Below are 16312 nucleotides of genomic sequence, written 5' to 3'. Positions count from 1 at the left end.
GCTGGACCCACGGCCACCCCACAGCCACTCGGGTCGTTGACGTGTGGGTTCGGACGTCCTTGCAGGCACTGGGGCTCCACCCGGCTGACCCCTGGCCTCTAACTTGGTTGCAGCCCTCCAAGGTGCTCAGCCTGCTTTCTGCACCCTCCTCTCCAGACGCTGGTCCCGGCTCCCCTGGGACCCAGCCTTCCGTGTGCTCTGAGCCAAAGCATCAGCCTCCTGGGACCTGTAGGTGAGCTTCCCGGAGACCCTCACGGAAAACCGTGAGGACCCTAGTGGCCCTTGGGGCCGGGAAAGGGGCCTTTGGGGACTGGGGAGGCTCAGGCACAGGAACGGGTCTTCCCCACCAAGGCCTGCCGGGAGCCCCCCTCAGGCAAGCTGCTCACTTCCCTGCAGAGGGGTGGGCCTGGTTAGGGGGACATGTACCAGGGGATGGCATGCCTTGGACGTAGTTGTTTGGGTCCAAGGTGCTGCCTGGCCTCGCCCAGCCAATTAGATTCACTCTCTTGGGAACTTGAATTGAGACAGACAACTGCTGGGCCCTGGAACCCTGAGATCATGGAAAGTCAGTCTGAGTGGATACAGAGCCCTGCAATTGTTGGGGAGCAAAAATGAGGGGGCCCTAGAGCAAAGAGGGGGGTGGGGAGAAGGCAGCTCTGTGCCTGCCCCAGCTTCCCCCCAGCTCTGCCCCTCTGATATTTTTATGTTTTTTTTACTGATTTCAGAGAGGAAAGGAGAGGAAGAGAGAGAGAGAAACATCAATGATGAGAGAAAATAATGGATCGGCTGCCTCCTGCACACCTCACATTGGGGATCAAGCCCACAACCCAGGAATGAGCCCTGACCGGGAATTGAACCCTGACCTCCTGGTTCATAGGTGGATGCTCAACCACTGAGCCCCACAGACCGGGCTGCCCCCTTTGACTTGAGTCAACCTGAGCAGGTGTCTGGCCACTTGTCCTCCGCCAAGCCCCAGGCAACCCTGAACTGGGCCCGCCTGAGGGTGGCAGAGACTGTCTCCCTGGGTCTGCCCTCCCGGCTCCTCCAGCCGCCATGGTCCCAGGGAAAGCCAAGCCCCCCAGCCAGGCAGACAAGCCCCTCGCCAGCTCTGTCCCCCCGCCCCCCATCTTAGTCACAGGATGCCTGTCCCTCAACATGATCTCTCCCACAACTGGCGGCCGGGCGCCTGGGCAGATGCCGCCGGCAGACATGTTTGGTTTGGCTGAGCACGGTGCTTCAGAAGAATTTGAGCCGGTTGCCAACTCTGAAAAGTCAGATTTCACATAAAAATCCAGGTTTCTGGCTTCTCTGGACAAACCAGAGGAGCCTGGCAGCTCCGGGCCGTGTTTGTGGTGGCTCCGGGTTCCGAGCGGTGTCTGCCTCAACTGCCTTGGCTGACACACACCCTTCACCCTCCGCAGTCCCCACCGCCCCCTGCCGCCTCCCAGAGCCCCTCAGCACGTTAATCACCGCCTCTCCCCGGAAGGAACTGAGCTCTGAGCTTGGCCCAGCCCTTCCTGGTTCTGTCCCCTGCCACCCCCCCCCACCCCCCCACCCCCCCCCCACCCCCCGTCGCATCCTCCACATCACCAGCCACTGACATCCTGCCCGTCGCCAAGGCCCAAGTCGACGCGGAGAACTCAGACTCCGGGAAGGCCTGTCCGCCTCAGCATAATCACCCTCCAGACCAGCCTCTCCCTCCTCGGGCCACTGCCCTGGACAGGCCTTTGATTTGACCTATTACTTTCGTTGTTGTTACTCCTCACCTGAGGCTATTTTCCCATTGATTATTATTATTATTATTATTATTATTTGGAGAGAGTGAAAGGAAGAGGGAGAGACGGCGAGAGAGAAACATCAGTGTGAGAAAGACATTGATTGTTGCCTCCCACACGCGCCCCGACCTGGGCCAGGGGTCGAACCTGCAGCCAAGACCCTTGACCGGAATTGAACTCAAGACCCTTCAGTCCTCAGGCCAACGCTCCATCCACTGAGCCAAGCTGGCCGGGCTACCCTATGACTTTTGACCTATCTTGCCCACCAGGTCCCTCCGGGAACACTGCCACTACCATAGCTCTGCCTTAGCTCACACCTGCAGGGCCCTCTGGCTTCCACACTTGGTCTCAGCTCACCGCCTGACCCTCTCAGCAGGTCTCACCCCAGATCGCAGCCACTGGCCGCTGTAGCTTCTGAGCGTGGGCAGTGAGGCTGCTTCACACTGAGCGCTGTACACACACTGGGTTTCCAAGACGGAGCGCGAAAAGTAAAGAAAAAAAAAGGAAAGAAGGTAGCCCCAGCCGGGTGGCGCAGTTGATTGGAACATCGTCCCGCACACCAAAACGTTGCAGTTCCATTCCCGGTCAGGGCACATACCTAGGTGTGGGTTTGACCCCCAGTCAGGGCCAGTATAGGAGGCGACCGAAGGATGTTTCTCTCTCTCAAACCAATTTTTTTTAAAAAAAATATATGTTTTATTGATTTTTTTTTTTTTTTTTTTTTTTTTACAGAGAGGAAGAGAGCGGGATAGAGAGTTAGAAACACTGATAAGAGAGAAACACCAATTCAGCTGCCTCCTGCACACTCCCTACTGGGGATGTGCCCGCAACCAAGGCATATGCCCTTGACCAGAATCGAACCTGGGACCCTCCAGTCTGCAGGCTGACGCTCTAACCACGGAGCCAAACCAGTCAGGGCTCTAAAACCAATTTAAAAAAGAAGAATCAGCCCTGCCGGCGTGGCTCAGTGGTTGAGCATCGACCTATGAACCAGGAGGTCACGGTTTGGTCAGGGCACATGCCTGGGTTGTGGATTTGATCCCCATGGTGGGACGTGCAAGAGGCAGCCGATCAATGGTTCTCTCTCATCGTTGGTGCTGTAGCTCTTTCTCCCTCTCTCTCTTCCTCTCTGAGATCAATAAAAAAAATATTTTTTAAAAAAGAATCAACCAGTGAATTAATAAAATAGGTGGAACAACAAATCAGTGTTTCTGTCCTCTCTCAAATAAGTTTTTAAAAACTTTAAATAAAAAGAATTAGCCAATAACTGTATGAATAAGTGGAACAACAAATGGAAGAAAGCAGAACTCCCTGCCACCTCCTCCCAGCCCCAGGCCTGGCCACGCACAGGGTGCCGCTCCCAGGAAGCAGCTGCGGCCTTGAGTGCCCCCTCCCACGCCAGCTCAGCCCTCCAGCACCTCTGCCCGCTGCGCAGCTGCTGCAGGCTATGCCAGGACAGGACCCCGCACCAGGGCAAGATTTGGCCACATCTGGCCAAAAGCCAGGAGGGCCTGTTCTGGACAAATGTCACTGGCCCCGGAACCACCCGCCCCTCCCCACTCTGACACTGGGCAGAGCAACATAGGTGCCCTGGGAAAGAATGTGGCCCCTTCCCAAGCCCCCTGGGGCCTCTTGGGGCAGGACTCTCAGGTGGGCAGAAAGGGGCACGGACCATGGCCTCTGACGCTTCCCCGCGGGGAGACCAGAGCCATCGCTGGCATCGGCCCCCCGAGGCCTGGAGACTCCAATATTGCCCTGCCGCCCACAGCCCTCGGCTCAGTGAGGAGAGGTGGGTGGACACATTCAGAATTCCTTTCCGGGGCCAGAGAAACTGTCCACACCGTTCCTGGCCCCAGGCCTGGAGCCAGCCGGCCACTTCCTCTGGCTGAGGCTGCCGTGGGCACCTGCCCTTTGTCCACCACGGGCTCCCTCCCCAGGCCCCTCCGAGGAACCGAGAGTGGCCGAGGGGAACAGGAGCTGGGCTGCAGAACCCGGGTGTGAGAGTCCGCCTCAGGACAGTCACTCTCTGGGCATGAGCCCCACCCCCATCACGGGACTGACCGGCACCCGGGCTCACCACCCACCCCTGATGGGCCCAGGCCAGGGACCGGCTGGCTGCAGAGGACAGAGCCCACACAGACAGCTGTGTGCCTGGCTCCCCCCCAGCCTGCCTCCGCTCACCCGGGCTGCTCATGTGCCATGTACCCACCACCCACTGCGTGCTGGGGCCTCTCTCCCAGCGGGTGGAGTGGGCACAGGGACACACGGTGAGCACGTGGCTCTGCTGAGCCTTCCCTTCCAGAATAAAGGGGACATGAAGAATTGTCCCCATATTTCCCCAAATGTGGGGAACGGGACTGCATAATTTGTGGTTGTGGGGACTGTGTAAAAAAAAAGACACAACGAATTATCCCCACCCCCAGGGTGGGCATGAAGCTGCCAGGAGCCAAGGCTTTCAAAAGTCTCGGCACAGGACAAGGCCCCTCTAAATGCTCGCCGTGGGGGCTCCGAGGGCAGGGACCGTCCTGCCTGGGAACGCAGGGGGTGGGGGCCCTGGAGCCGCCTGAGTGGTGGGGCCTCCCAGGCAGAGGGCCCAGCAGGAGCAGAGCCTGGGTTTCTCTGGATGAGAGGGATCGAGGGCGACCCCAGGAGACCAGGGGGCATAGTCTGAGGGTGGGGCCCCCCGGGCTTGTGGCTGGACCCGGCAAATGACCTCAGGCCAATCCCTGGCCCTGTGAGGACCTTGGCCGCCTTACCTGCCTCGGTCAGACGGGAACCTGACCCGGGGAAGCAGGACAAGCAGGACAAATGGGCAGGTGCCCACGGCAGCCTCCGTCAGAGGAAGTGCGGCTGGCTCCAGGCCTGGGGGCAGGAACGGTGTGGACAGTTCCTCTGGCCCCAGGAAGGGTGCCCATTGCCGGCCCCCAGGCACGCTGCCCTCCCCCACCCTCTGCTCCTGAAGGGAGCTTTCCGCAGCCTGGCCGGCCGTGCCCCTCCTCCGTGCCCTGCCAGCGTCACGGCTCCTCCTCACAGTCCTGCCCTCTCAGCCCCCTGCACACACCTGGGAAGGTGCCCGGTGCCCCTGGGCCCTGTGAGCACTGTGCCCGCCACCCACTGCGGCTGCGAGACAGGAAGCAGAAGGGGGCTCCCTCCTGTGCTTTGTGGAACCCTTGCCCCATGCGGTGCCCTTCCATGGGGGACCCCATCACTGTCTACTCGTCACTGTCTGCCCCTCTGTCCGCAGGGAGGGTCAGGAGGGCCCACCCAGCCGGGGGACGCTGCACCGGGGGAGGCCCCTGCTCCTCCCGGCTGGGGCCCCAGAGGAGGAGAGACCCGAGTCACGGGCCGCTGGTTAGTTGGCAATAACAACATCCCGCAGGGACTGTGCCTGCTCTGTGTCACCCCAGCGAGTCCTCTCACCACCCCAGGGCGCCGCTGGCATCGTCTACACGGCTTTCCCAACCTCTCACGGCTGCGAGAAGGCCAGGTCGGCACCCACATGCGGTCTGTGTGCCTCAGCGTCCCCACAAGCTGTCCTGCCCCTCCAGGGCCTTCACCTCTGTCTGCAGGAGGGAGAATGAGACACCTACCCCCATGGCTGCAAGGGACTGGGGGGGAAGGACCAGTGTCTGGGGCCTCGGACATAAACGGCCCAGAAGACCTCGTCCCGTCGCCTGGCAACGGAGGACAGAGGCAGAGCCCAGCCCTGAAGCCAGTGCCTGCTCCAGCCCAGCCGTCGGGGCCCACACTGCCCGCCCGCCCGGCTGCCGAGGCCCTCAGGGTCCTCATGCTGGGCCCCCTCTCCTCCGCCAGCAGCGGCTCTCAGGGGGGGCTCTGGTCCCCACACGCTGCTGAGCGAGTGACTGACAGCGGCATGTGCTCGGTGCCAGCCGCAGGCTCCGACCAAAGGGAGGCGGCCAGGTAGACCAGGTGGGAGGCCCTGACGCCCCCTGGGAAGGGGCCCACACCTACCCCCAAGGTCCTCGATGATGTCCAGGGTGGAGCTCCAGGAGAAACGCTCCACGGCCCCCAGCTCCAGCCCGGCCAGGGCGCTGGGCAGCGCCTCCAGCTCATAGGCGCCCCGCTTCTTCCAGTAGAGGAACATGCCGGGGCCCGGCCAGGCCTCCCCACCAGGCCCGTGCCCTCAGAGGCGCGCGGCCCCGGGGACCTGGGTCCCCGAGGCCTGGACGCCGTGGGCACAAGGGCTGCAGAGGGGCTGTGGGGACCCTGGGGCCGGCCTGGGGCCGCGAGCTCGGCCTCCCCGGGGAGGGAGCGGCTGGGAGCGGCTGGGGGCCCGGAGCTGACCAATGGCCCGGCCGGCCCCACACAAAGCGCCTTTCTTCCCCTCCTACAGACATTTTACAAATTTCCACTTCCCGGCCCCCTCGGAGCCCCCATGGAGGGGATGGGCTGGCGTCTGGGGACGCAGAGGCCGGAAAAGAGTGCGATTGTTCCGCGGTCTCTTTGCTCAGATAAGTTTTCAGAGGAGAAAAATGTGCTGCCCCAGGAGCAATCCCAGCCCCCTGGCCCTGACCTCTGACCCCAGCCCCAGCCCTGGCTGAGCCCTGCGGGGTTTCTCAATGAGGAGAGGAAGCACCATGAGGGTGCCAGGGTGTGACCCCAGAGCTGTCTTCCGCTGCCCCATCAGGCACCCTCCCTGGGAAGCTCAAGGCAGGCGTCCCAGCGCCTCTGAGCAAAGGCCTGGAGGAGGCCTCAGGGGTCAGGGGGCAGAAGCTGCCGCCCAGGCCTTGCCCTCAGGCTGCCAGTGAGCCCAGCATCTGCCCTCTGGGCTCTTGTCAAAGGCCTCTCCCTTCCCTAGGCTGGCCACACTTCACCCGGCTGCCCCCCACCCATCTCCCTCCCTGGACTCGTCACCCACACCAAAGGCAGCGCCGTGCAGGGAGCCCGGGGCAGGCGGAACCCCTGCACAGAGCCTCTGGCACCGACAGTACAGAGCTGCGGTGCCCCTGCACTGTGGGCACAGGGTGGGAATGGAGGGGTCGGAAGGGCTGGTGGATGAAGGAGCTTGGGGGGTACAAGCCACCCAAAAAAGAATCATCAGAAGAATAAAAAGTCCAGCTATGCAAAAAATGAGTTACCAGTCCAGTTATTCCAAAACCTTGTAAAAACAGCAAACTTTTATCTAGTTAAAAGATAAAAATGAAGACTCATGGCTGCCCTGGGGCGAGACCTCTGCCCTGGTGCTCAGGAAGGCCGGCCTGCCACTCCCCCGTCCCCCACGGACGCAGGACTGTCCGGTGGCGCAGATGAGGAAACCAACGGGCTCAGCGAACGGGCTGCCGAACTTGGACCTGAACCCAGGAGCGTCTGGCTTCAAAGCCAACTTGGGGGCCTGGGCAGCCACCGAGGGGAGGGGGCTGGGCGGTCAGAGGGCAGAGGCCTGGCCTCATGTTGCTGAACCGCCTCTGTCTGACCCTCTGCACCCCCCCAGCCTGCCAGGCCCCGAGGAGCTAGCCTGGCGTTGGGGGCCGAGCGGGGGCAGAGGAGAGCACCCCACCTACCAGGCGCCTGGCGACAGGGAGGCAGGAGGTCCAGGCGGGGAGAGCTGGCAGCAGAGGGCTCTGCCCTCCAGGGGGGTCGCCCGGGGCTGCGGGGGCGGGAGGGGGTGGGTGGCTGTCTAGGCAGCCTGCACACCCCTAGCTGAGGGCGAAGATGCCAAGAGGCAGCGGAGTAATTCAAACCATATGCCCGCCTACCCTCCTCCTCAGGCTCAGAGCCAGGGATGGACAAACGTAGGCTCCTTGGTCCTTGATCCCTGGCACCCACTCGGCCTGGGCTTGAGCTCACCAGAGGCTGGGGGTGCCCCCCTCATGTCCACGGGCAAGTGGCCAGTGTGAGGGTGTCAGGCCGAGCTTGGGGAGTGAGGCAATGCGTCCCCAGCAGCCACGGCCTCGTCTCAGTGCCCACCCACCTGAGGCCAGGGCTGCAGAGTGGGGGGTGGTCCCGGAGTTACCCAGCCCAGCGCCTCTGTGCCGGGCCTGGTGGGCCGCTCTGGGTTATGGTTTCAGAACAGCCAGCCCCAGTGCAGCCTCGCCTGTGGGTGGGGTGGTGGCAATGATTTCTCCCCACCCTCAGCTCTGGGGTGGACACAAGGAGCCCCTGCCCCCTGCATACACCCAGCGACAGGGGCCAGCTGTGCCCTCCCTCCCCCGCTCGCAGCGCATGAGCCCCATCCCCCGTTCTCTCTGTCCCCAAATGTGCCTCCTGCTTCCCACCGCCCCGCCTTGGCTACGGCCAGTCCTCCGCCTGGGTGTCCCCTTGGCTCCCACAGAGTCGCCCCCTCTCCTCTGTCCAGGCTGGAGGTCCTCACCCCGCCTCCCTCCTTCCTCCCCGAGCACATGCACAGGGCGGCCTGCAGGCCCTTCACGGGGCTGGGGGAGCCAGGAAACCAAGGGCTGCCGGCTGGCGGCGCGGCTCAGACTTGGGGTCTCTTCATCGGCTGAGACAGCAGGTGGGCATGGCTGACCTGCGTGCTGCTGTGTCCCCAGCTCCCGCGGGCAGAGTGATGACAGCTACGCTGACACCGGCCAGAGGCCATGCTGAGCGCCGCTCATCCGTTCTCTCCTTTAACCCTCACGTCAGCCCATGAGGCAGGAACTGTCATCCCAGGACTGGGGTGCAGAGGCTGAGATGGGGCGGAGTGGGGGGTAACTTACCCACAATTAACAGGGTGCCAGGCACAAGCCACAGGGCCTGGCCTCGATGACAGTCACTGCCGGTGAGCAGCCCGAGGCCTGAGGTGGTCAGGATGGTCCAAGCTGGGAGCCCCGCCTCCCGGGCCCAGGCCCGCTCTCCTGCCCCGTCGCCCTGCCTCCAATGCCCCTGTAAGCGGAGCCAGGAGGCCACTGGCTGGGACCCGGACAGACAGAGGGATGCGGACCTGGAGTGTTGGGGCTGCTTAATCCAGGGCCTGGCCAGTGCCTTGGGCGAGAGGAGGGGCGAGCTTGGCAAGTCAGCTGTTTCCTTGAGGGCGGAAGCGCCCCGAGGCTGGAGAGCCCCACAGCTGCTGAGTAAGGGGCTGAAAGGGGAACAGGAGCAGGTGGCCTGGATCGCTGTCATACCCTCCCCGGCTCCCCCAGCCAGCCACGGCCACGGCCATCAGGGACCTGGCTGAGCCCCAGACGCCTTCCCCTCACCTGCCCTGGAGACCCCTTCCCTGAGGGCAGCTCCCAAAGGGGTGGGATCCATTGAGGGCCCTCCCTGGTCCTCACTGGCCGGCAGCCCAAGGCTCCGATTCCACATCTGTGCGTGGGTGAGGGAGGAGCTGTGCGGCTCCGCGAGATCCTGCTCACCGGGCTTCGCAGCGGCCTGGCAGAGAGCAGGGGACGCAGGCTTGGCGGGGGGGAGAGGGGGGGAGAGGGGGCGTCCTTGCAATCTGACAAGGGGGCCTGCCCCTCTCACTCCCTCTCCCAGGCAAGGTTGACCATGACCCTGTGGTCCCCTGAGCCCCCCAGGAGCTGGCGACCACATCCTTTCCTCCTCCTGACCTTTGGGGAGGCCTGTGTGAACCCCCAGGGCAGCCGGAGTGCCAGCTGTGTGTGTGTGGGGGGGGCTGGGAGCAGAGCTGGCGACGACAGGCAGTGCCCAGTGCCAGCCGCCAGCTCGCGTGAGAAGCAGCCTCGCGGCTGGGCTGTGTTAAGTGTTCCCAGGTGGGGCTGCAGCGCCGACGCCAGCCGACGCCAGGCAGCCTGAGGCCCGTTATGTAACCCCCCCTACCACACCACCCCCCCCGCCGCCAGCCTCTGCTGCCAGCCAAGCCCAAGAGGACGGGTCCCTGACCACCCCCCACCGCCCACCCCCCGCCCAGCTCCGGGGAAGGAGAAGACTCTGTCCCCACCTGCCAGGGTGCTGGCCAAGGACCCTCCAGGACCACAGCCAGTTGGGGCCCTGGGGGGGGAGGCCAGTGCCCGGCCAGCAGGCAGTGCGTGTGCCCAGGCCGGCACCGGTAGGAGGGGTAGACAGTGGGGCCTGGTGTGGGTGGCACAGACCCTTCCTTGCAGAGCAAACCATTCCAGAGACTGGAAACATGGGCCAAAGCCTCAGCCACCTGTGGCCCAGCCATGTGGAAGGTGCGGTGGAAATCTGGGCGCAGCTACCTGGCCTCAAGCCAGCCCGACCCCTGAGCCTCAGCCAGCCCGGGCCGTCTCCCCACAACCCCCGCCCCCCCCCAGCCCAGGCTACTGTGGCCCTCAGCCCACCAGACCGGCTGCACTCCCCATGCAGGGGGCAGAGGCGACCCCACGGCCCGGTGCTGCCCATGCAGCCTTATTTTCCATTAAATTTTCCCTGGAGCTGGGTCTATGTCCAGGCACAGCAGGGCCCAGGCCCGAGGTGTCTGCTCTGTCCCCTGAGTGGCTCCTGCAGACTTCTGGTCTGAGGCCCCCCCCAGCCCCCTTCCAGCCCCCTCCCAGCCCTGGAGGTGTGAACGTGTATAACCCAGCACCATGGCCTGGGCCCTGGACCAGGGCAGGGAAGCCCGCACTGCTCCCATCCCCTCAGACGCCGAGGTTCGGCTGGGCCAGGGACCCTGTCTCAGTTTTCTGGCTCCTGATGGGCACACAGGAGGGACCCTGACGTTGCCAGTCCCCCTGTGTGCCAGGCCCTGTGTGCCAACGATCCTGTCGCCGTATTATGATCACCCCCATCTTTCTGTTTTTTATTTTTATTTTATTCTATTCTAGAGAGGGAGGAAGGGAGACAGAGAGGGAGAGAGAGAGAAACATTGACTAGAGCAGTGGTTCTCAACCTGTGGGTCGCGACCCCCTTGACGGTGGAACGACCCTTTCACAGGGGTCGCCTAAGACCATCCTGCAGATCAGATATTTATATTACGATTCGTAACAGTAGCAACATGACAGTTATGAGGTAGCAACGAAAATAATTTTATGGTTGGGTCACAACATGAGGAGCTGTATTTAAAGGGCCAGAAGGTTGAGAACCACTGGACTAGAGAGACACCAGTTGGTTGCCCCCCCCACCCCCCCGCACGCACTCTGACTCTGAGTCAAACGTGCAACCCTCTAGTGCACAGGACAACGCTCCAACCGACTGAGCCACACGGATCAGGGTGAGATCACCGCCATCTTACAGCACAGGAAGCTGGGGGTCAGGCAGGGGGCGGGAGGGGCTGCAGTCTCCCCACCATGCTCCATGTCACCCGCTGCTCTCTCCACGGCCACCGTATTTAAGTTCCATGGGTGCCAGGGTCCAGTCAGTGGCCCTCCTGCCCACAGTACCCTGACCTTGAGGCCGGAGCGCCTCCCTCCCCCCGGGTCCCTCCTATGTTGGGAATCTGGGAGCCCTTCCAGCTGGACAATCTCCCTGACCATTAAGCCACTGGCCACAGGTCTCAGGAAAGTGGGTGCCTCCCTGCGCTCCCCTGAATGTGGGGGACAGCCAGGCAACAGGCCGCTCAGACCCAGGCAACGATGGGGTGGGAGGTCCAGTCACTGTCCAGCATCGGGCCTGACCATTGTCACTGACCCATTCACCCACCACAGCCCAGGACAGGTGCAGCCTGAGCCGGGCTGGCCGCAGAGCAGCTGCCCATACCATTCTCGGCTCTGCCCCTAGAATGCCCCGGCCCTGGCCCCGGCTCAGGTCACCACCATCCTGTCTGGGCCCTGCCTTGCCTCACTCTCGCCCCTGCTACGTCAGCCTCCGAAATGCAGCTTGGCACCTGAGCTCAGATCCCAGCTCCAGCACCTGCCAGCTGTGTCACCGTGGGCAAGTTGCTTAGCCTCTCTGGGCCTCCGTCCCTGCACCTGGGCAGCGGCGACCTCACAGGGTTGTGGTGGGATCCGCTGAGTTGACTACAGCAGCGGCCTCACACTCAGGTCGGCTCCGGCGGGGGCACCGAGGCCAGTGTCCTCCAATCAAGCTCACATGCAAACCTGGAAGTCACTACTTGGACTGCACACCTGCCACCCCCCTGGCACGGCCGCTCAGACCCTCTGGGACCCCGCCCCAGCCACCGCTCCTGGCGGATCAATGGTGTGGAACCCGCCCTTGGGCCCTCGTTCTGCTGCCGGCGACACCCTGGAACAGCGGGGTCCGGGCTCTGTCTGGACTGGGAGCCCCTTGAAGGCAGCTGCTGGCTTCATTCTCCCCCGAATGCAGGCCCAGGCCCCGCTGGCCCGGGCAGGAGCCAGAGGAATGCTTGTGGACTTGAACTTGGATCGACTCTCCACCAACTGTTTCTCGCCAGGGCTGACTGCCCAATACCTGAAGGCGTGGTCCAGCCGGGCCCACCGCAACCTCAAAGGCCAAGGTGGCCGGGCTCCCTGCCTCCAAGAAGGACCCGCTCAGAGGGCAGCCCACAGGCCTGGACGCCAAGCTTGGGGTCAGATGGACCCCCTCCCCCCGCCAGGAGGAGCGGAGACCCAGGCTTGACCCGGTGCTCCGTCAGCCGGCTGCCATCCTGGGTCGGGGAGGGGGGAAGGAGGCCTGCCTCCCCGGCGCTGTCTGTGGCCGCGGCACGGTGGCCACGGTCCAGCCTCCCCGCCGGCCGCCGCCGCCTTTTAAACCTGGCCAGACAGACTGCGAGGCTGGGCCTCCTCCAGGGCCAAGTCTGTGCGAGGAACAAAGGCTTCTGGGCCAGGCTCCTGACCACAGGGAAGACAGGCCGGACCCCAGGACAGCTGACTGCCAAAACGGCCAGCGCATCGGGGGGCCTGATGCTCAAGAACATCGTTACCGTCCCCTGAGACATCCCCAGCAGAAGCCCGGACTGCCCCAGGGGACCCCCCTCCCCCAGCCCAGGATGCGGCCCAGCCGAGGGAGGCGGCTCCCGGGCAGGGCGGCTGCTGGGTCTCAGCCTGTCTGGGTGCTGTAGCGAAGGCGGGTCCTCTGGTCCCGGACAGGTGCTAACTGCGTCCTGTTCATTTGTATCTCAAGAAAAATGAAGCGGGTGAAGGCAGAGAGCGACTCTGTGTGTGTCTGCATCTGCACCTGCAATTGTTTGGGATGGTCCGTGAGGAAGATGATGAGCAGAGGCGGGAATGATGTGAGGTGGGGCAGTTGTCTGGGAAGAACAGCCTCTCAGGCAGCAAGTGCAAAGGTCCTGGGGCCCTGAGGCCCAGCCTGTGTTCGAGGTGAAGTGACAGCTGTTCCACTTTGCTCCAGACCCAGAGGCCTCCCAGGACACTGGGGTGTCAGTTTGGTCTTTATTTGCTTGTTTGCTAATCCTCACCGAGAATATTTTTTCCACTAATTTCCAGACAGACTGAAAGGGAGGGTGGAAGAGAGGGAAAGAGAGAAACATCGATGTGAGAGACACATTGATTGCTTCCCCCATGTGCCCCGACCAGGGCCAGGAATTGAACCTGCAACCCAGGTATGTGCTCTCGATTGGGAATGAAACCTCGACCCTTCAGTGCACGGGCAGGCGGTCTAATTGTTGAGCCACACCGCCCAGGGCTGGAATTACAGTTTTAAAACCAGGATGAGTTGGTTACCCTATTGAGGGACCTCAAGGAGGCCAGTGTGGCTGGAGCAGGGTCAACAGCGGCGGGAGGAGAGAAGTCAGGCAGGTGACAGGGCATCAGGGCCTGGAAGGGCCTGTGAAGACTGGGCTTTTGTTGTGAGTGAGACGGGAGCCCCTGGAGGCTCTGACAGAGAAGGGCTGTGATCTGGCTCGGCTGTTGAAAGGCTGCGATCACAGGAGCGACTGTGGAAAATGGGAAAGTGAAGGACGTCCTGGGGACATCCTGACCCTTAGTGGCTGAGAGGCCACGGAAAGCCTCCGTCCCACCTCATTAAAGACAACGCGCCTTCAGCTCGGCCTGCTCCCTGCAGGGGAAGTTGGGTGAATGAGCCCCACCTTCCAACTATGGCATTAGGAAGGTTGAGAACCACTGCTCTAGGTACTGTTTGAGCATTTCACAATGAAAATACATCGCTCTTCGAAGCAGAACCGAGAGCGCACGCGTGTGTGTGTGTGTGTGCGCGTGCGTGCGTGTATTTCATTTGTTTAGATCAGCGGCCCTGGTGGTCCGTGAGGTCAGAAAGGCTGGCGACCGCGGGTCCATATGCTGCTGAGGGCACACACGCCCATGCTGCGCCTGCGCTCCTGTGATGGCTCCTGACCCTTCAGCTCTGTGTTTGCCAGACTCTCCTCCCCAAACTTCCTGCGTCCACCCGCCAAACTGCGATAGAAAAGGAGCTTCCTAAAGGGCCAGCCAGACCACGCCGCCTACCCGGCGAAAACCTTCAGTTCTCGTTGCCGTCGGCGTGGAGTCTGAATGGAGTAAGATGCTCCCCAACCTCTCCACCACCCATCTCTGCCCCCCTCCCCACAGCGCCCCATCCGTCCTCGAACATCAGCCCACGGACAGCCCCATCTCACCGCACAGACCCCCTGCCTGTCATCCTCTTTCCCTGAAGTGCCTTCGACCCCACCCCCAGCCCCCCTCCCCGCCCCAGCTGACTTCGGTTCGCCCTGTAGTTGATGTCACTGCTGCAGAAAACCCCCGTGATGGGTGTTCTAAGAGGGTTATCATTCAGGGATGAAGTCATCACCCCACAATCACTGTGTTTTAACACGAACCACCTCTCAATTCCTGTTTACAAGCCCTTATCTCTCATTAGTCACTAAGCTTCTCAAACGGGCGTTTATCTTGTTCACCAGCATCTCCCAACCCCTATACAATGCCTGACAGTAAGTGCTCCATGTGTCGGGCCCACACTAGAGTCTAGAGTTCGATTCCTGGTCAAGGGCATATACCTGGGTTGCAGGTTTGATCCCCGGCCAGGGCCTGTGCGGGAGGCAACCAACAGATGTCTCTCTCACATTGATGTTTCTCTCTCTCTCTTTCCCTTCCCTCCCTCCCTCCCTCCTCTCTCTCTAAAAAATCAATAAAAAAAAATCCTCGGGTGAAGATTAACAGCAAAAAAAGTGTTCAGTAAATATTTGTTAAGTAATTAGCTATGACACAGTCACATTTGTCAAAAAAATAAATGGCTCACAGGCACAATCAAGCTGAAGCAGTCGGTGGCCGTTTTCTGCCACCCACCGGGGCCAGGTCATTGTTCTGCGGTCAGGGATGGGGTGTCTGGGGCCAGGGCTCTGATTTTGGGGTGCTGGAAGGCTCTTTGATCCCAGAAACACTAGTCCTGACTCCACACTCTGATGCGTCATGGCGTACGGCACAGAGAACAGTGACGGGTCAGGGAGTCTCATGGCCCTTTTTGTTGTTGTGAATCCTCACCCGAGGTTATTTTTTCCATTGGTTTTCAGAGGGCATAAGGGAGTAGAGAGGGGGGAAGAGAAACATTGATATGAGAGACACATTGATCAGTTGCCTTTCGCACGCACCCCAATTTCGGGGGCGAGGATCAACCCTGCAACCCAGGTACGTGCCCTCGACCGGGCATCAAACCCATGACCCTTTGGTGTGTGGGCTGGTGCTCTAACCATTTGGCAACACCAGCCAGTGCTCACGGCGCTTTTACAAATAGCTAAAGGCCAAGTTGGGAACCTACTCAAAACCTAGCGATGGGACAGGACTGTGATGCACAGAACATGGCCATGTGACGGGTCCTGGGCGCCTCCCCACCATGCCCTTCGCCTGCCAGCGGAGCCGCTCCTCAGCAGAGACCTTGCTTTCTCCTTCCGGGAAGTGGGGGGAGCCTCCCTGCTCTGCCCGCTCAGAAGACCGTGACATCTGTGCCATCTCGCAATGGGGTCAGGGCTGAGGGCTGACCCTCAGCGGGCTGGGCCACCCTGCCTTCCCCACTTTCACGAACCCCCAGGTCAGTGAGGACAATCCCGGCTCAGCCTGTAGGGGGGCTTCTTAAAGCGTCCAGACCGAGTCAGCAGGCGTGGGACCCAGTGGCCCTCCAAGCCCCCCCGGCTTCTCTCCTGGCTCAGTGCCATCGACCCCCCTTTCCGGACAAGAGAGAAGAAAACATACTCACTGCTTCCCAGACGGAGGCTGAGCCAGCCGCGAGGCGGAGACCCGCACTTTGTGAGGACCGAGTTCATGCTTGAGCGCGGGTGGCACCTCGCCCGGCCCTCCAGCCACGTGCCAGGCGCCCAGGTCTGTGTCCCTTTCTGCAGCGAAGGGCTTCTCCCAGCCTCACCCCAATCTTAGCTCCTCCAGCGGAATCCGTCTGCACAGGCCCAGGGGCCCTCAGCCCCGCCAATCTGCTTCCCGGCGAGGCCGGCCCCCTGGGCGCTGTATGTTCAAACGTATGAGCTTCCTGGCCGCGGTCTGCACGGCGTTCCCCTGCTGGTGGTTTTCTCCCCTTGGATTTTCCATCCATTCGTGCCCTGGAGCAGACTCCTCAGGCTGCGGGCCGCCTCGGGTCCCTCCCTTCCCGGGAAGCAGCGCCGGGACCCTGGTGTCTGCAGCCCCGGCGGCAGCCCCGCGAGGCGCCTTGGCGAGGAGGCAGGCCTGCAAGTTCGGTGGCTTCTCCCTGCCCGGCAGACGCTCACCCGGGAGATCAAGTCAGTTCCAAAGTGTTAGAAAAACCCAAGCCAGGCTGCTGAGCACCGCGGAGGCATCCGTCACCAC

At 62.1% G+C, this 16312-nt stretch overlaps 1 protein-coding gene across 5 annotated transcripts in view; it reads right to left on the bottom strand.

Moving 5' to 3' along the window:
- The window catches only part of PLEKHG5 (pleckstrin homology and RhoGEF domain containing G5), a 43445-nt gene extending 27390 nt beyond the window's left edge, over positions 1-16055 (bottom strand). For 2 of the 5 annotated variants that reach the window (XM_059691429.1, XM_059691430.1), the window contains exon 1: positions 5748-6144. In XM_059691429.1, coding sequence (XP_059547412.1) covers positions 5748-5880 — 133 coding nt within the window. In that variant the 5' untranslated portion in view covers positions 5881-6144. Of the gene's footprint in view, positions 1-5747; positions 6149-15713 lie in introns of those variants that run through there. The other 3 variants (XM_059691424.1, XM_059691422.1, XM_059691423.1) reach the window with 3 other exon arrangements.
- Between the last annotated feature and the right edge of the window lie 257 nt (positions 16056-16312).

This window comes from Myotis daubentonii, chromosome 3, assembly GCF_963259705.1.
Source record: "Myotis daubentonii chromosome 3, mMyoDau2.1, whole genome shotgun sequence".
Taxonomy (NCBI): domain Eukaryota; kingdom Metazoa; phylum Chordata; class Mammalia; order Chiroptera; family Vespertilionidae; genus Myotis; species Myotis daubentonii.
Note: the sequence above shows the minus strand (reverse complement) of the source record. Positions and strands in the feature narration are given on the sequence as shown.